General features: G+C 45.9%; 1 protein-coding gene across 3 annotated transcripts in view; it reads right to left on the bottom strand.

Annotated features, from left to right (window-relative positions):
* Nucleotides 1–907: 907 nt before the first annotated feature.
* Nucleotides 908–19,691, bottom strand: part of LOC139376452 (leucine zipper putative tumor suppressor 2 homolog) — a 43,962-nt gene continuing 25,178 nt past the window's right edge. The window contains exons 1-6 of one of the 3 annotated variants that reach the window (XR_011627926.1): nucleotides 12,734–12,891; nucleotides 7,078–7,671; nucleotides 6,322–6,909; nucleotides 5,835–6,098; nucleotides 1,443–3,198; nucleotides 908–1,412 (exon numbers count right to left, since the gene is read on the bottom strand). Coding sequence is in view for 2 of the 3 variants with exons in the window: in XM_071119067.1 (XP_070975168.1) it covers nucleotides 2,458–3,198; nucleotides 5,835–6,098; nucleotides 6,322–6,909; nucleotides 7,078–7,638 (2,154 nt within the window). In the remaining variant the exon portion in view is untranslated. Of the gene's footprint in view, nucleotides 3,199–5,834; nucleotides 6,099–6,321; nucleotides 6,910–7,077; nucleotides 7,672–12,733; nucleotides 13,099–19,691 lie in introns of those variants that run through there. The other 2 variants (XM_071119067.1, XM_071119066.1) reach the window with 2 other exon arrangements.

Here is a 19,691-nt window from a genome sequence, read left to right as displayed (position 1 = left end):
CTTCTGTTCCCTCTATGGTGACCCAGGAGGATCTGACCAATCAAACGAGGGGAGGAAGAGACCTGCCGCCATGGGAACCAGCAGCCAGTGACTTGTGTGCTGTCCTAAAGCATCAAGCCACTCTGAGCCAACAGTAGACCAGTTCACACAATTCTTCCTTTTACATTAGTTATGTTATTTATCACAGACACTTTCGAAAATTATGCAAAATAAATATACACATCTATATAGACATTTCATAGAATTATACTTAAATCATTAACACACCGGCTAATTTATGCAAACTGTAATCCGACTGCCTTTCAGGACCCCTGTGAAGTGAACTAATGGTTGTTTGTCTGAGCCAGTGTGGAGAGGTGGGTGGGAGTGCTGCTAGTGACCAGAAGATGGCAGGCTTAGATCACATCCACCTGTCAGTCATGAACATGTTGATATCAGTTGTAAACATGCCCTAAGTTTCTCAAATTCTTGGTGTCAAGAGAAGTGTCTACACAGGCGATACAACCTAGATAAAGGAGGAGAGTGACATGTTACCACAATGTACGTGTATAAACAGGGCTTAACATCATAAAATAAAAGAATATCTGATCATTTTTTACTTCTGTGGCTTGATGTTCCCTGTCTGACCAAATAGAGAAGAGAAGTGTCTACACAGGCGATACAATCTAGATAAAGGAGGAGAGTGACATGTTACCACAATGTACGTGTATAAACAGGGCTTAACATCATAAAATAAGAGTATCAGATCATTTTTTACTTCTGTGGCTTGATGTTCCTTGTCTGACCGAATAGAATCAACCATTCAATACATGCTTTATGATAATTTAACCAAACCGTAATCATGTAACAGTTTGTCATAAAATGAAGTTTAGAGCCAACCATCAGTAATCCATTTGAAAAGCAGCTATTCGTTTTATCGTTCGTTTTATTAGAAACATAGTCAGTTGGTACAAGACATTTACAGCATGAAAATATACATTTAATGTAAAAAATTGTACTGTAGAACCATGAGTAGCATTCACACATACACCAATATGCAGACATGGTACTGTAAGGAACCAACAGGACATGTGACATTGCTTTGGTCTATTCACAGTGGCTATGTTTATTTCGAAATAGATTATATCTCTAAGAAATCTATTATATTTCACCATATACGATGTCAGTATTAAGGATATCTACAATGAAGGGTTAACAGCGATAAGGGACATTTAAGTGTCATCCTCTTGTGAATGGGTGTGTTTTTTTTATACAGAAGTTGATGAAAAGATAAGTCCTATCAGGGTCAGTCTAATTTAACTTTTTAAAAGACGATGGGCTCTATTAAACCTGTGTCACTGAAGCGGTAGAGATTGATCCGACATATACAGTGGTTACTGTGAATGCAGTCTCCGCTAACGCGGGAACATTGCCTTTAAATTCATCTAACGCGGGAACATTACCTTTAAATTCATCTAACGCGGGAACATTGCCTTTAAATTTAGATTACTCTAACGCGGAACTTCCGCAATGTGGATTGAATAGAGCCCGAAACGTCGCTCACTTAGTGCATGTCTTCTCTCACAGCCTGTACAAAAAGCACCTTCACAAACAGCCAGTGCAGCGTACAAATATTGCCAGAGAAACACAAAGATCCATAGAGATTCATCCATCCATGCTTTTGTACTTCGGTGATGGGAGATCAAAGGTAAAGTCGATTCTCTTCACAATAATAGAAAGCATATCAGAGTGTGCTTTAGCGACTTTTACCTTGAATTTCCACGGTGTCTCGTTTTGTAGCTAGAGATACTGTATAGATACAGAAATTCAAGACCACTAAGGTCCATATTTAGATACTTAATAAATGTGTCACATGGAATGAGGAGGCTTTTGGTAACATTGAAGCGTTTCCCATTGAACCTGAAGTATCTGCATTGAACCTGAAGTATCTACATTGAACCTGAAGTATCTGAGAACATGCTGAAGAACACTAGTGTTATCAAGCTCTGCCTACCAAGAACACAAGACCACCCACAGTGAATGACGAGGAAGTACAAATTCCTAGGAAAAGAGCCGAGCCCCCCTATGTGTTTGCATGATGTTCAGCGAGTAATTCTAGGAATAGCTAAAAAAAAAACTTTAAAAAAAACTGGATGTATTCCCTCCACGCTGTACGAGACTCAACCGACTTCAAAATCACTCTCCCGGTTAGTGAACTCTCATTCAACAACATCAACTCACCATGTCTGTGAGTGACAGAAGTGTGTGTTTGCATTCTTTCATGTATGTGTGTGTGTGCATCGACATTAGCCAGCATACTAATGAGACAGTGAGACGGCATGGAAAAGCAGGAACATACGGAGAGTAGACCAACTAAGTCATTATAGAGGCCATCTGGATTCCTATAGACGCTCCTAGGGGATCAGTTGTATATGGCTGATAGGGAGACGGAGGAGACAGAGAGAAAAAGTGGTGGTGTCAGATCTCAGTAGCTGTGATCTCGTCAAAGTTGATCTCGTTGCCACTGCCTTCATCCTGCTCCTCCAGCTCGTCCCGGGTCTCCAGTTCTAGACTGAGCTTGCGCAGCATGCGCTCCAGCGCCCGGTTCCTCCGGTACATCCCCACGTAGTTCTGCTGCAGCTGCTTCTGATACTGGATCACCTTGTCCTTTTCCTCCTGCCAGACCCTGTGCTCCTCCTCAAAGCTACACGCCTGCTCCTCCCCCCGCTGGCGTTCTGTGACTAACTCCGCCCTCAGACCGTCCATCTGCAGCCGGAGGCTCTGGAGGGCCTCGCTCTCATAGGCCCTGGCCTCGTCGCTCTCATAGGTCAACAAGTGTGGCTCCTCCCCCTCTGGGAAGGCCTGGCACTGCCTGCCTCCACCACCATTGTGGGCGGGGCTCTGGAGGCTTGTCTGATTGGTGGCGGAAGCACGGAGGCGGGCCGTCTCCTCCTCCAGTCGGCCCACCTTCTGGCGGAGGAGCTGGGCCTCACTCTTGCGGCGCTGCAGCTCATTCTGGCACACCTCCAGTTCCATTGTGCGCGTGTGGCCGGCAGTGTTGGCCTCTTGCAGCAGGCCCTGGCTGGTGGTGAGCTCGCCAAGGGAGTCCCGAAGCTGTCCACGCAGAGAGACGATCTCCCCCATGCGCTGAGCCAGCTCCCCCTGGACATCTTTCATCTGCTGCTTCAGCAGGGAGATCTCCCCAGACTTCTGACACACCTGGATGAAAACACAACTAGTGTCATATAGAGGAAACACACCACAAATATGTGACAATATGACAAGTATTCAGACCCCTTGACTTTTTCCACATTTTGTTACTTTACAGCCTTATTCTAAAATGTATTCAATAAAATAAATTCCTCATCAATATACACACAATACCCCATAATGACAAAGTGAAAACAGGTTTTTAGAATGATTGACTTAAGTATTCAGACCCTTTGCTATGAGACTTGAAATTGAGTTCAGGAGCATCCTGTTTCCATTGATCATCCTTGATGTTTCTACAACTTGATTGGAGTCCACCTATGGTAAATTCAATTGATTGGTTATAATTTGGAAAGGCACATACATACCTGTCTATATAAAGTCCCACAGTTGAAAGTGCATGTCAGAGCAAAAACCAAGCCATGAGGTTGAAGGAATTATCCGTAGAGCTCTAGGACAGGATTGTGTTGAGGCACAGATCTGGGGAAGGGTACCAAAACATTTCTGCGAAATAGAAGGTCACCAAAAGCACAGTGGCCTCCATTATTCTTAAATAGAAGAAGTTTGGAACTGACCAAGACTCTTCCTCGAGCTGGCAAACTATCCAAACTGAGCAATCGGGGGAGAAGGACCTTGGTCAGGGAGGTGACCAAGAACCCGATGGTCACTCTGACAGAGCTGCAGAGTTCCTCTGTGGAGATGGGAGAACCTTGCAGAAGGATAGCCGTCTCTGCAGTACTCCACCAATCAGGCCTTTATCGTAGAGTGGCCAGACAGAAGACACTCCTCATTAAAAGGCACATGAAAGCCTGCTTTAAATTTGCCAAAAGGCACCTAAAAGACTCTCATACCATGAGAAACAAGATTCTCTGGTCTGATGAAACCAAGATTACACTCTTTAGCCTGAATGCGTCACATCACATCCAGGCGTCACATCTGGAGGAAACCTGGCACCATCCCTACGGTGAAGCATGGTGGTGGCAGCATCATGTTGTGGGGATGTTTTTTCGGCGGCAGGGACTAGGAGACTTGTCAGGATCAAGGGAAAGATGAAAGGAGTAAAGTACAGAGAGATCCTTGAAGAAAATCTGCTCCAGAGCACTCAGGACCTCGGAAGGTGAACCTTCGCCCCAGTCTAACAGGACAATGACTTTAAGCACACAGCCAAGACCATGCAGGAGTGGCTTCGGGACAAGTCTCTGAATGTCCTTTAGTGGCCCAGCCAGAGCCCGGACTTGAATCCGATGGAACATCTCTGGAGAGACCTAAAAATAGTTGTGCAGCAACACTCCCCATCCAACCAGAGAAGAATTGGAGAAACTTCCCAAATACAGGTGTGCCGAGCTTATAGCGTCACACCCAAGAAGACTCAAGGCTGTAATCGCTGCCAAAGGTGCTTCAACAAAGTACTAGGGTCTGAACACTTATGTAAATGTCATATATATATTTTTTAAATGTTTTAACACATTTGTAAAAAATTCTAAAAACTTGTTTTTGCTTTGTCATTATGGGGTATTGTGTATTGTCTGTAGATTGATAAAGGGAAAAAACGATTACAAAAACATTTTAGAATAAGGCTGTCACGTAACAAAATGTGGGAAAAGTCAAGGGGTCTGAATCCTTTCCAAATGCACTGTATACTGTGTAAACATTTGAATATATTCCCTCATACACTGAGTGTACAAAACATTAGTAAGTCTTTCCATGACTTAGGCTGACCAGGTGAATCCAGGAGAAAGCCATGATCCCTTATTGATGTAACTTGTTAAATCCACTTCAAATCAGTGTAGATGAAGGGGAGGAGACAGGTTAAAAGAAGGATCCTTGATTGATTGATTGATTGATTGATCCTTGAGCCTTTGATTGTGTATGTGTGCCATTAAGAGGGTGAAGATTTAAGTGCTTTGGAACGGGGTATGGTAGTAGGTGCCAGGCTCACCAATTTGAGTGTGTCAAGAACTGCAACGCTGCTGTGCTTTTCACACACACACACACAACAGTTTCCCACGTGTATCAAGAATGGTTCACCACCCAAAATACATCCAGCCAACTTGACACAACTGTAGGGAGCTTTGGAGTCAACATGGGCCAGCATCCCTGTGGAACACTTTTGACACCTTGTAGAGTCTATGCCCCTACATTTTGAGGCTGTTCTGAGGGCAAAAGGGGGTACAGCTCAATAATAGGAAAGTGTTCCTAATGTTTTGTACACTCAGTGTATGAGGAATTATATTAGAGAGAGAGCAGGGAGCTTGGTGTCTTTGTTACAATGTGATTGATGACGGTGGGACACCATGCCAGGCTCTAGCCTGCCAAACATTCCTGGGGAAGCATATTACTGAGGGTACCATTTATACTACACTATCAGTACCCCATTGTACTGAATCATTTCATTTAAAATGCCTGTCCGACTGTGACAACAATTACTCAAAATGAGTTACAGTGGCATTCATGGCTTGTGTAAAATTCACTGTGTCTTTATTGTCTATACCAGAGTACCTGAGTAGACACATACTGCTAGCATTGGGGCAGACCCTCAGCCACTTCATCAACAAGATCTACAGAAGTGCCTAAGACCTAGGAGGTAGGGACTAAAGTAGGGGTGGATTTGGAATGGGGCCACAGACAGTGAGGGTCTATCTCACCTCCCACTTGGTCTCCTCCAGCCTGGACCCTAACTGAATCTTCTCGTAGGAGGTACAGCGCTCCTCCAGCTTCTCCCTCTCCTGCAGCAGCTGGCCGAAGTCCTCCTGGAGCAGCTTCTTCTCCTGTTGCAGCTGGAAGACCTGCAGCTGGAGCACCTGCTGGGCACGCTGGGCCTTCTGGGACTGGGTCTGCATCCGCGTGGCGCAGCTCTGACGCAACTCCTCCAGCTCCAGCTCACAGCGCTTCTGCTTCTCCTCATAAACCTGGGGAAAGAGGGAAGACTGGGGTTGGGTAGGTGAAGGTGGCATTGTGTGTGTGTTGTGATTGTAAGGGTTTTAGTGTCCCAATAAGTCATGACATTTGTCATTGTGTGTGTGATGGTACATGGTGTGTGAGAGAGAGAGAGCTTGGTGTCTTCATGCTTTTTAGAATATATGACAAGATAATGTGTCCAATGCTCTTTTGTCCATCTACCCCACCACGTACCTGGCATATAGCCACTTCGTTCTCATCCAGGTTGTCTCGGAGCTGCTGCAGCTCCACGTTTCTCTCCCTCAGCTTATCCTCCAGGTCCCTCACTACCCCCTCGTACCCCCCCTCCACAGGGGCTGGCGAGCGCTCGCTCGACCCGCTGTCCGACAGGGGCTGGCCACGTCCACTCACCGAGCCTGTGCTCTTACTGGACGAGGAGCACCCACTGTCCGAGTTGGAGTGCCCGTGTGCGGTCTTCGTTGGCTCCAGGTGGGCACTGCCAGGCGGGTAGTCTGCGGGGGCCAGGCTGCAGGGGATGCTGCCATAGGGGGGCAGGCTCGTCAGGGAATTCCGTCCCGAGTCAGACATGGAGCAGGTCTGGCTGCCCCCGCCCGTGTGGCGCCCGCCGCTGTAGGAGTTGCGATTCTCCGAGCAGGGCGGCAAGGTGTCCATCTGGCTACCAGGTGACAACAGGTTGAGGTTGTTCTGGCAGTCTGATAGACTGGCCCTGTCGTGGCGAGGGGAAAGGAACTGCATGGAGTTGTGACTCTTGGGGACGACGGGTTTGAAGGCAGTGGGCCGGATCACTGTTTTCTCCATGTTCTGAGAGGTGAGAGGGAAAGACCAAATGGTTTGTTGGGTAAGAGGTTGTAACTAATGTATATTCAGTGAATGTTTCATTCATTTCTTCTAATCGTGTTATTGTGAGAGTGGATTGATCTACTTCAAAGAGACTGAATGACTGTTCCATATAGCCTGGGCCACACTCACCTTCTCCAGCTTCCCTGACACGGGGACCAGTTTGGGAGGGGGTTCTTCCACGTTCCCGTTGAGGCTCCCAAGCTGCCGATCCTTGGCCTCCCCTGTGTCAATCCCGGTCCCATGGCTACCATGAACCACAGTGTTGTCATTCCAGTCTCCCACATAGTCCTGGTTCAGATACGAGTAATTCCCATTGGTCCCGCTGTCCTTACTGGAGCCAATCACCATCAAAGGCTTCCTGTTGCCAGGCGGAGTGAGGCTACTGAGCAGCGGATCCTGAGATGTGTCAAAGGAGGCCAGGCGGGAAGTGGCGCCCAACGTGGTTCTGTGGAGCCTGGTGACGCCCGGCTCGGGGACAACATCAACGGGCCGGTAGTGACGCACCAGGTGGGCCGGGCCGGGGCGCTGGGCGATAAGGCTGCTGACGGAGCCCATAGCCTCCTGGGAGTTGGAGGTGGAGGGGAGGTTGGGGGGTGTGTGGGGGGCAGAGGGGCGGGGGCGAGGGTTTCCGCTGAGGCCGGGGGTGTGGTGGCACTCAGCAGGGATGGACAGAGCCTGAACCAGGGCCATGATGGCTGCTGCTCAGTGGGACACCCACACGATCTGGGGGACAGAGGGAGAAACAGGGGTACACATTGTCAAATGAATGGGAACTTTCAAAGTAGCAAAGCGATAACAAATCTTTACAGCAGGAATATGTATCAGAGGGAGCATGTTTGGACTATCGAACCATCCAGGGTCGTGTTAAGGAGAGCTCAGCATTCTGAACATTGTTCTATTGATATATGACTCCATGATTCCCTAAATAAATGTTCACAGACATGCTTTGTTGTGATGTAAAATATTCAACATTACAGAAAATAATGTTTGAACTTTCTGTGACCCTGGTAAAATCATAAAAACTGCATGGATACAAAGAAAATATGTTCTCCTCCTACAGTTAAATTAACATATGGTAGACATACAGTAGATGAAAAATAGACGGACAGACACAAACATTGGCTTCAGGCCTCATATCGGAAATGGTCTCTGACATGATGCTCATGACGGGAAGCAACTGTCCGTCTCCCTACATCCCTTCAACCTCCTTTCAAAACAATGATGTGCAAACTAGGGGGAGAGAATTAACATCGTAGGGCACTCAATTGGTAATGACATCTCTCATTAAAAAGTAAAAAGCTACTGTTCACGAACAGGTTAGTAAACAACTATTAGTGATTTGATTTATTAGGATCCCAATTAGCCTGCTCCAGTGAGGTGGCAACCGACTCCTATCAACCAGTGATCTCATCTAAATCAGATGATCTCCTCATCCAAACAGTGATACTACACAGTACACACACTGTGACATCATCAGTCCCAAGGCACAGCGTTTGCCGGGGAAAGGAAGACAATAGTAGACAGGACATAGGCGCGTGACGATGAGGTCACGCTCTGTGTTTGCTGGCACCCAGCTGCACATGTTAAACACATCATCACTATTGTATGAGTCATCCAGCACGGATGTCCCAGGGACAGGTGTGTCCTGTGGGAGACAGCCGAGTGTCAGAGCTCTACGAAGTCAGGATGTAAACTCCGATACGGTGGTAGGAATCCTGGGGTGATTTCGGTGCAAATGTGTCAACATGTTTAAGGAGTTTTAATTTAGATTCATCAGGGAGTGACTTCTGCGGCACCCCTCAGCACCCCTACTTCCTGCAGCTATGTGGCTCGGTACAAATACGTGTATCATTACACCCCTAATAGACATGCATCCGTGCACACACGTTAAGATCAGGAAAATGATTAATGGGACTGTGGCGTGTCTATCAACCAGCCAGCTCCTTATTTCAAAACAGCCAGCCAGTTTGGCACCAGACGGCCACTGCTCTGCCCACGCACTGTGCCACCCTGCCAAGACAAAAAAGCCTACAACTGAGGTTAACTGTGATTACTACATTCTAATTAGCACAGAGGGGAGAGGTTGTAAATGTGATCTCTACTTAATGTATTGGATCATAATGGATTGACTCAGAAGGTTGGCCCAGTTGTATGACAAACAGACATACTGTAGGCCTACATACAGAGTAAAGTACAACGCATTCTGTAGATGTATGAAAATCTGTACGGGCAGTGTCATAAAAACACACATTCACTCTCTTACAAATTTGTGCTCGCAGAAGTACACTAAACCTTGAACACACTATTTTGGGAGGATAAGCAGGTTGACTGCTTATGCCTTTTCCATGCATTCCACCCATAATAGTTTGGGGCCCAGTTGTCTTCTTCTGAAGCTGTAATCCCTGAACTATGGGTGAGACTGTCCAGACTAGAGAGTAGTGGATTAGTGTTCATCAGCGCATTCCTAGGAAACACACCAGATTCAAAGAATCAACTCGTCTCCTATACAGCTTTGATAGCCCCCAAACCGCATGTCCTGTTTTTGTTTCACACGGGCGGGGCGGACTCGTATTTGGCAGGACCCTCTCCTTAAGCACCTCAAAGACTCTGAAGGAGACCAGATAGACCGATCACACTGACTCACATAGGCCTAGTTTAACCAATGACATCAAGTCAGCGCTGCTTCGTCATGGAGGACATCGGCCCCAAAATAGAGCCATGTTTCTCATTCAACTCAGCTGACTGCAGCGTCGTAGACGTTCTCTGGGCAGATTGTTTGTGTCTGTCTGGGAAAAGCCCTGGAGGTATTTGTTCAGGCAGACAGACACTCCCTCAGCAATAGGAATCTGCAGCCACGTCAGCTGTAACGACTGGTTTCTCAGTTGAATAACACTGGTAGGTGGAAGGGCTCCAGGCCAGTCCACCTTGATTCAACAACCACTGCGTGTCATCGCTCACATGACACGGCTATAGGGGGCGCTCCGTAAAGGGCAATGAAGCAATGGCAGCTTACCCATCAGGTATTTTTAGACATTTTAACTAATCAAAAAATTGACATGTCTTTAGCAGATTTGGTTAAAAATAAAAATGGAACACTACCTTTGTCTTCTCCAGATGCAGGGGGTTACAGACTACTGGACCGAGAAATGCAGGGGGTTACAGACTACTGGACCGAGAGATGCAGGGGGTTACAGACTACTGGACCGAGAGATGCAGGGGGTTACAGACTACTGGACCGAGAGATGCTACTGGACCGAGAGATGCAGGGGGTTACAGACTACTGGACCGAGAGATGCAGGGGGTTACAGACTACTGGACCGAGAGATGCAGGGGGTTACAGACTACTGGACCGAGAGATGCAGGGGGTTACAGACTACTGGACCGAGAGATGCAGGGGGTTACAGACTACTGGACCGAGAGATGCAGGGGGTTACAGACTACTGGACCGAGAGATGCAGGGGGTTACAGACTACTGGACCGAGAGATGCAGGGGGTTACAGACTACTGGACCGAGAGATGCAGGGGGTTACAGACTACTGGACCGAGAGATGCAGGGGGTTACAGACTACTGGACCGAGAGATGCAGGGGGTTACAGACTACTGGACCGAGAGATGCAGGGGGTTACAGACTACTGGACCGAGAGATGCAGGGGGTTACAGACTACTGGACCGAGAGATGCAGGGGGTTACAGACTACTGGACCGAGAGATGCAGGGGGTTACAGACTACTGGACCGAGAGATGCAGGGGGTTACATACTACTGGACCGAGAGATGCAGGGGGTTACATACTACTGGACCGAGAGATGCAGGGGGTTACATACTACCGGACCGAGAGATGCAGGGGGGTTATAGACTACCGGACTGAGAGATGCAGGGGGTTATAGACTACTGGACTGAGAGATGCAGGGGGTTACAGACTACTGGACCGAGAGATGCAGGGGGTTATAGACTACTGGACTGAGAGATGCAGGGGGTTATAGACTACAGGACTGAGAGATGCAGGGGGTTATAGACTACAGGACTGATAGATGCAGGGGGTTATAGACTACTGGACTGAGAGATGCAGGGGGTTACAGACTACTGGACCGAGAGACGCAGGGGGTTATAGGACTACTGGACTGAGAGATGCAGGGGGTTATAGACTACTGGACTGATAGTTGCAGGCTGCAACCCAGCAGAGCAGCACATTCATTTAGCTTATTCACTTCACGTAAATCAAGTGTTTGAATGACAAATCTGCTTTGAAATCTGCTGTATAGGCATGGTCCACACTAAGCACAGGGGCAGACCAAACATGAAAGCTTTGCATTTATGGGTGTTACACACAGAATTGCATGGACACAAACATATAGGTGGAGCAGACCCTGCTTGGCTAGTATGCAACGTCACACAAACATGCTTTGATACAAACCAAGAGGACGCAGTAAATCCCTCTTTGTGAGTCAGTTGGACACACACACACACACACACACAGCCAGAGGGGTTTTGGTGTAAAAATAGTGCACAAGAGGGGATGTGTCAGGGGCAGTAAAAAAAGTCTGCTCTGTTTTACTGGCTGGTTTGGATTCAGGCACGGAGAGCAGCGCCTCTGATTTAGAACAAGAGAGGAGAGGGAGAGAAACAAGAGAGAACGGAGAGCAGCGCCTCTGATTTAGAACAAGAGAGGAGAGGGAGAGAAAGAAGAGAGAAAATGAGAGAAAGTGAGATAATGAAGAGCAAGAGCTTATGCATGAGCAGCTGGGAACAAACAGTCTGGAAATCCCCTCCTCCACTTTCCATCTCCCTCCTAATCTAATCCACTCTCCCTTGCTCTTTCCCTCTTGATTCAGTGTCCAAAATTGAAAGTAGACCACGGAGGAAAAAATGTGACATTGCTACTTTGGTCCAACAGACAACCTACCTTTCCAAGACAATTGACCCGTTTTTCACAGCCCCAGTCAGTGTGCTAAATCCCACATTGTTAGGTTGTCATCATGCTTCTATGGATAATGAGGTCTGCCCTACACTCATACTGAATGCCATTCTCTCCATTTGTGGCCTAACAAATTAAGGGAGCATGGCCAAGGATGAGACCAGTGAGGAAGAGAGGCCTCTTCTCCCATGTATGCGCACGCAACACACACACACACACACGCACACACATTCCTGGAGAACTTTTCTCTGCCTGTCACGGTCTTTGTTTTTGTTTTCAGTGAGCAGAGAGAGAGCGCTCTCCCACGCTATAGTCATCTATAGCACTGGTTCTCAATCCTGGTCCTTTTGCCCTAGTACTACACAGCTGATTCAAATCATCAACTCATCAAAAGGCTTTGATGATTTGAATCAGGTGTGTAGTGCTAGGGCAAAAACAGAAATGCACCCTTTTGGGTCCCCAGGACCAGGAACCACTGATCTTTAGTAGAGATGGGATAGTAGCCAAGGCAATGTCCTATTTTAGATGACTCTGGTCATTGGATTGATCACTTCCATCCCATTATTTGTTATAATTTAGCAGACTCGCTTACCCCAACTGACTCAAAATAAGTGCACTAAACTAAATGTAGGTGTGACTAAACAAAAATCTAATAGATAAAAAGCACTCAACTCTAGGAGAGGTTAATTACACCACCTGGCATCAAGGGTAACAGTTAACCCTCATGGCTCACACTGTCTACAAATGTTCTACGTCTACAGTTTCTGGTGGAAACCATCTTGCCTGTTTCTATTTTCCATCAAACTTCCTTTTCCCCAGTGCCCTATTCAAAGCCCCAAAAGTTCCCCAGCACAGAGTTACTACTCACGTACCCCAAGCTGACCCCCGCATAGCTGCCTCTGCACTGGGCCTCCTCTCGTCCACTTCAAAGTCGTTCAGCTCCCAGAAGAGTTATATCCACTCAATTTGTTCCAATCCTCCCGTAGCTCTGTGTCGGTCTCTCTACTCTCTTCTCCTGAGGGAAACTTCTCTCCGAGTCCAAACGCGGCTCATTGCTCAGGCCAAATGCCACCAATGTGAATGGACTTTCCGGTCCCTCCTTCTCTACCCCTCCTTCTCCCTCACACAAACTCCCCCACGCCACCTCTCTTTTTCTCTCTCCCTGGCTGGCGCTCACTCTCTCTCCACTTCTCTCTCCTGTGCGGCTTGACCAAATAGGCTCCACACAGCATAGTGTGCCTCTCTGCCTTTGTCAGGCAGTAAAAATAGGAAGAGAGAGAGCGAGAGAGAGAGAGTGGCCAGTCGTATGGGAATTCTGCCATACTCCAGTCTAAAGAGGGAAAGAAAGAAACTGGGCCAGCTTGCTGATATAGGGTCATTTTTATGGCTCCCTTGATGTTGCTGCAGACATACTTTCCTAACTAATCAGATAACTGGCAGTATCTGTGTGTGCCCATGCATGCATGTGTAAAAGATATATGGTCTGTTCACCTCAAAAGATAAATATCTGTGTAGTGCTAAGGGGGAGGGGAACATGCCACAACCAAGCAACAGGACCCTATACAGTTCATAGGAGGGTCCCACTTCAGATCAGTCGCTGAGTGTGTTACAGTCGCCTAATGAAACCGACAGACAGTGAAGTCCAAACACCCTCTGACACCCAGACAGTCTCGGTTTCCAGCCTGCTTGTTTCCAGAGGAGTTATACTATACTCCAAACAGACATGCCACCCAGCCTCAGCACTGTCCTGCAAATCCTCCATCTGGCCACAATCAATGAAAAAAAAAACGGTGTTTCAATCAGTTTTAAGCCGTGTGACAGAGTAGACTAAAGTAGGGTAGTTACTAGAGAAGTAGGCTACAGCACACACAATTTCTAAGGGCCTACAAGTGGGCCACACTGCCCAGTGTTCTGCTTGTGTCCTTCACACAGCAAGGGTTTGAAAAGGTAGACCTCGCCACTCACCTTGAGGGACACCAAAGTGAGGGTGAGATAGGGGTATGCAGCAAGGTGACCACTGGTGTAGCCAGTGCCTTATTGCAAACAGGATGCATGTTTTGGAATATTTGTATTCTGTACAGGCTTCCTTTGTACTCTACCATTTAGGTTAGTATTGTGGAGTAACTACAATGTTGTTGATCCATCTTCAGTTTTTATATCACAACCATTAAACTCTGTTTTAAAGTCACCATTGGCCTCATGGTGAAATCCCTGGGCGGTTTCCTTCCTCTCCAGCAACTGAGTTAGCCTGCATCTTTGTAGTGACTGGTTGTATTGATACACCATCCAGCGTGTAATTAATAACTTCACCATGCTCAAAGGAATATTCAAATGTCTTCTTTTAAATGTGAACTTATTTAGGCTTGCCATAACATAGGGGGTGAATACTTATTGACTCTCAGCTTTTCCTTTTGAATGAATTTATAAAAAATTCTAAAAACATAATTCCACTGTGTGCAGGCCAGTTACAAAATCTCAATTAAATATTCAGGCTGTAACACAACAAAATGTGGAAAAATTCAAGAGGTGTTAATACTTTCTGAAGGCACTCTCTTAGCCTCATGGCTCGGATTTTGCTGGGTGGGCCACAAAACTGCTCTATGCCACTGAACATGACCCCGGTGATTGGTCCAATCCGGTACTATAAAAGAGCTCTAAAGTTGTCTGCAGGTGAGTGGACAACGAGAACCCCCCCTGAGTGTCCAGACTGGGTGACAATCAATCATGAGCCCAGTCGCCCACCCATCCAAGGCCACCAGCAGACAGAGAAAGTGCCTATAGCAGCAAATCATCCCAGATTCCACTGCTGCCACCATTAACACAGCAGCCTCTTTATGGGCCAGTGGGGAGGAGGGAGTGGCGGACAACCTAACATGACTCAGCAGTGACCCTTCAAAGGGCTGATTTAGAGGTTTTACAGAGGTGAAAGCAATATGGTGGATGGCTACCATGTAATTATTTTCACCAGTTAATATTTTCCCCCTTTGGATGAAGGAAAGTAAATCACGGAGAGGATGCCACTTCACGCTATTGAGAAACACCCCAGGATATAGCCTAGCTAAGGAGGCATGGAGAAATCCAACAGGTTAAACAAACACTTCCAGCATGACTTCCTTCACAGTTCAAATCCCCCAGTCTGTACTTGGGACATTATGGTATTACCTAGGACAAACCAAAACATTTAGTCATCCCCAAATCCCTTGCTGATCTATATTTAAAGTTGATGCTGGTAGTGCTCATCCATCAATGAGAGACCTGCCATCTCAGTGTACCCGTCTGGCTGTTCCCCTATTATATTTTCATAAAAAAGGCTCATGTCTGTGGTGAACAGAAAGCTAGGCCATCCATCAGTGTATGGTCTGCTTTCGCTTCACAACATCACTCCCTGCGGGAGCTGGAGCTAAAACTGCCTAACAAAACCCTCTCCCAAAAATCCCTCTCTATGGCACCAATTACTTAGCTTCGAAATTAAAACTAGTGAATGTTAACATAGCATGATTCAGTTGTGATTCCAAGGCTAGTACCATCAAAATACAATGATCCCAAATGCTTCAACAAATAAACTCACCCAGATGTTTACCGCTTGGCACTTCCATTATTTGGTTTCCACTGAAAAAGACATTGGCATTAACTGGAGTTGCCTTAGTGGATATGAAAAAAAAATCAGTAAATAGCTATTCCTAGTAAGAGCTCTAATAGCACAGGGGCCCCTCAGAGGTGTGTCCTCGGCCCTCTGCTGTACTCCCTGTTCACCCACAACTGCATGGCTTCGCACAAGACCAACTCCATCAGGTTTGCTGACGACACCACGGTTGTAGGCCTGATAACCAACATCGACAAGTCAGCCTGTAGGGAGGAAGGAGGTAAGTGAACTGGCAATGTTGTGCCAGGACAACAACCTCAGCAAAACAAAAGGAGTTGATTTTTGACTTCAGGAAGCAGAAGAGGGAACAGGCCCCGATCTACATCAACGGGACTGCAGTAGAGAGTCCGCAGTTTTAAGTTCCTCTGCGTCCACATCACTGAGGACTTGTCATGGACTAACAACACCACCACTTTTGTCAACAGGGCGCAAATGCATCTCTACTTCTTAAGGCGGATGAAGAAATTCGGCATTCCACCCCAGGTCCTCTCCAAATACTACCGCTGCACCATTGAGAGCATCCTGTCCGGTTGCATCCCAGCCTGGTATGGGAATTTCTATGTTCGGGAATTGCTACATCCGGCCCAGTACATCACTGGGGCCGTGTTCCCACTCTCCAGGACATCTACTTGAAACAGTGACTGAGGAAGTCCCACAACATCAAGGACCCCACACAACCCAGCCACGGGCTGTTATCTCACTTAGGTCTGATAGATACCAACAGGCTCCGAGACAGTTTCTACAAGCTATCAGACTGCTGAAAACTTGAACTGGACTGATCACCTGCAATTACGCTCTGGACCTTAGCACACATCCACACACCACAATTGCTCCTACCAGCCTCTTATTTAATATTACTAATAATGTTCAATTTAAACAATCCTCCCCTTTCTCTGATAAATGTGTAAATATTGCACTATAAATTGTGCCTTTCTGTATTATACTTACGCTAAAATGTTTATTCTATTCTATGGAGCCATTTCCTTTATGTTCATATTCTTATCTTGTATTATTTCTTATTGTATTGTCGAGAAGGAACCTACAAATAAGCATTTCGATAACTACTAAAATAAATAAAATATTTTCTATTTCTTTCAAAAATTAAAACACCATATTAAGTAACAGAAAAATTGTTTAAATGCAAAAACCATATCTGAGACTTGGAGCATACAAAATCATTGTACAATTAAATCTAAATGTTTTTCAAATTTAATTTGATACATATCCGGGTTAATTCAATCTATTACCATAATATTGGGTCATATGACATTCATTAGACCTAAATCAAAATCAAATCAAATTTTATGTGTCACATGCGCCGAAAACAACAGGTGTAGAACTAACCAATAATTATTTTAAAAGTAAGAAAATATTTGCAAAAAAATAAAAAATAAATAAAAAATATTAAATACAGAAAAAAAGGAAACACAATAACAATATATACAGGGGGTACTGGTACCAAGTCAATGAGCGGTGGTACATGTTAGTCCAGGTAATTGAGGCAATATGTACATGTAGTTAGGGGTAAAGTGACAATGCATAGATAAAACAGTAAGTAACAGCAGCTTTAAAAAAAAGAGGGTCAATACAAATTGTCCGGGTAGCCATTTGATTAACTGTTTAGCAGTCTAATGGCTTGTGGGTAGAAGCTGTTAATGAGCATTTTGGACCTAGACTTAGCGCTCCGGTACCGCTTGCTGTGCGGTAGCAGAGATAGAACTCTATGACTAGGGTGGGGCCTTCCTCGGGGCTTTCCTCTGACACCGCCAGGTATAGAGGTCCTGGATAGCAGGAAGCTTGGCCCCAGTGATGTACTGTGCCGTACGCACTACCCTCTGGAAGCTCTCGACCTGCTCCACTACAGCCCTGTTGATGTGAATGGGGGCGTGTTCGGCCCCCCTTTTCCTGTAGTCCACGATCAGCTCTTTTGTCTTGCTCAAGTTGAGGGAGAGATTGTTGCCCTGGCACCAACTCTGCCAGGTCTCTGACCTCCTCTCTGTAGGCGGTATCATCAGTGTCGGTGATCAGGCCTACCACCGTTGTGTCGTTGGCAAACTTGATGGTGTTTGAGTCGTGCGTGGCCACGCAGTTGTGGGTAAACAAGGAGTACAGGAGGGGACTGAGCATGCACCACTGAGGGGCCCCTGTGATGAGGATCAGCATGGCAGATGTGTTATTGCCTACCCTTAACCACCTGGGGGCAGCCCATCAGGAAGTCCAGGATCCAGTTGCAGAGGGAGGTGTTTAGTCCCAGTGTCCTTAGCTTAGTGATGATCTTTGAGGGCACTATGGTGTTGAAAGCTGAGCTGTAGTCAATGAAGAGCATTCTCACGTAGCTGTTCCTTTTGTCCAGGTGGGAAAGGGCAGTGTGAAGTGCAATGGAGTTTGAGTCATCTGTGGATCTATTGGGCAGTATGCGAATTGTAGTGGGTCTAGGGTTTCTGGGATGATGCTGTGAGCCATGACCAGACTTTCAAAGCACTTCATGGCTACAGACGTGAGTGCTACGGGGTGGTAGTAATTTACACAGGTTACCTTGGCGTTCTTGGGTAATGATTCTATGATTCATTACAGCTAAATAATGTAATTTATTGAATTAATCATTTAGTTCCAAAATAACAAAAAAGCACTTTAAAGTTAATTTCCTAAGCTTGTATATTGCAATAGTCTACACAACATAGAAATCCAATGAATTTTACACAGCATACTACTTTTCCTAGAGTACATTTCAACTCCCAGGGCTGCGTTTGTCAAATTAACATCAGCAGGTTAGGAAAATGAACATAGCAGGTTAGGAGAATTAGGTTAAGGTTAGGAATTGTAACTAAAATACAAAGAAATTCTACTTTTGACGTTAATTTGACAGAAGCTGGATCCCTTCTAGCCATGACCCAGGGCTGCTGGCTGGCTAGTGGTGACTGCTAGCAAACTGCTAGTGAAGTAGTTTAAATATATTGCGGTCACAGATTAATTACTTTTGGGTTGTAATCATACTATAATGCTCATGTCATTGTCACTAAAAAGGAATTTGAATTTAGTTGGTAACGTTGCAATGCAAAAAGTCATGTGTAAAAAAAAAAAAAATGTGCAACTAAACCTCTTACACTGCACTGCTATATAACACATTTAGCATAGTTGTTTTGGTAAGCAAAATATTACCATAGTTTGCTTCTGGCGGCAGTTTTGTCAACCAGCTGCGGACGTGGTCTATTATGTTTCGCTGAAAAAATGCTGTCAGTATTTTCGCTCTCCTCTCGCTTGCCAAAAATGGCTTGAGCTGTGTCAGCTGCATTCGCAAGCAGCCTGGCTAGCTTACTACTGCTTACTACTTACTACTACTCCCTTAAGAAGATAAAGACAAATTACTCGACAAGACTCGAACCTCTCAATCCACATATGACATGAGACACATTTGACAGAAGTACCGAAAGTAACAGAAATTCTAGTACCGAACAGTTCCTTGTACTAGTTTCGGTATACAGTGCAACTCTGTAGAGTATTCACTTGGAAGACACCTTACTTACTCGCACTCTGGATTACAGTATGGTGTGCCAAAGAGATTAGGGGTTACGCCTCCATTTTAAGAGGTACAGAATTTAGTGTGGTCAAGTGGGGACACCATTCAGCCTCAGCCATGACCTGCAAATCCTCCATCTGACCTCAATCAATGAAAACGTTTTGTTTTAAATCAGTTGTATGCTCCGACAGTGTAGACTAAAGGTGGGGTAGCTAGAGAAGTAGGCTAGTGTGGTTAAGTGATTTAAATGGTTACTTCGCACGCACGGCTGGAATTAGGAGAACAACAACCACACGTAGAGGACAAAGCGGCTTGACTACACACTGACTTGGTAGCACTTTACTGAAAGCCCACCGGGCATAATGCATTCTACAACACATAGTATAGCAACACCCTTATAATGTCTTAGTGTGGTTCACGTAAAGCCGCAATAGCCCAAGCGCTGCAGTGACTTCTAGAAGACTATCTGAGAGCACCCTTAAAACAGAGCATAAAGACAAAAGCAGCTGTGAGCTCTAAAGTAACACTCTGACAGAGAATAAATCTCAGTAGTCATTTGAGAATGTTTCCACAGAGTGTAACTTCAAGGTACAGGACAAAATAAAAAGGTATGTGAAAGACAGAAAGCCATCTCTTTCTAGGAGAACCAACTGAGCGACGCACATATAAA

The sequence above is a fragment of the Oncorhynchus clarkii genome, chromosome 20, assembly GCF_045791955.1.
Source record: "Oncorhynchus clarkii lewisi isolate Uvic-CL-2024 chromosome 20, UVic_Ocla_1.0, whole genome shotgun sequence".
Classification (NCBI taxonomy): domain Eukaryota; kingdom Metazoa; phylum Chordata; class Actinopteri; order Salmoniformes; family Salmonidae; genus Oncorhynchus; species Oncorhynchus clarkii.
The sequence above is the reverse complement of the archived record's forward strand: the minus strand, read 5'-3'. Positions and strand labels throughout refer to the sequence as shown.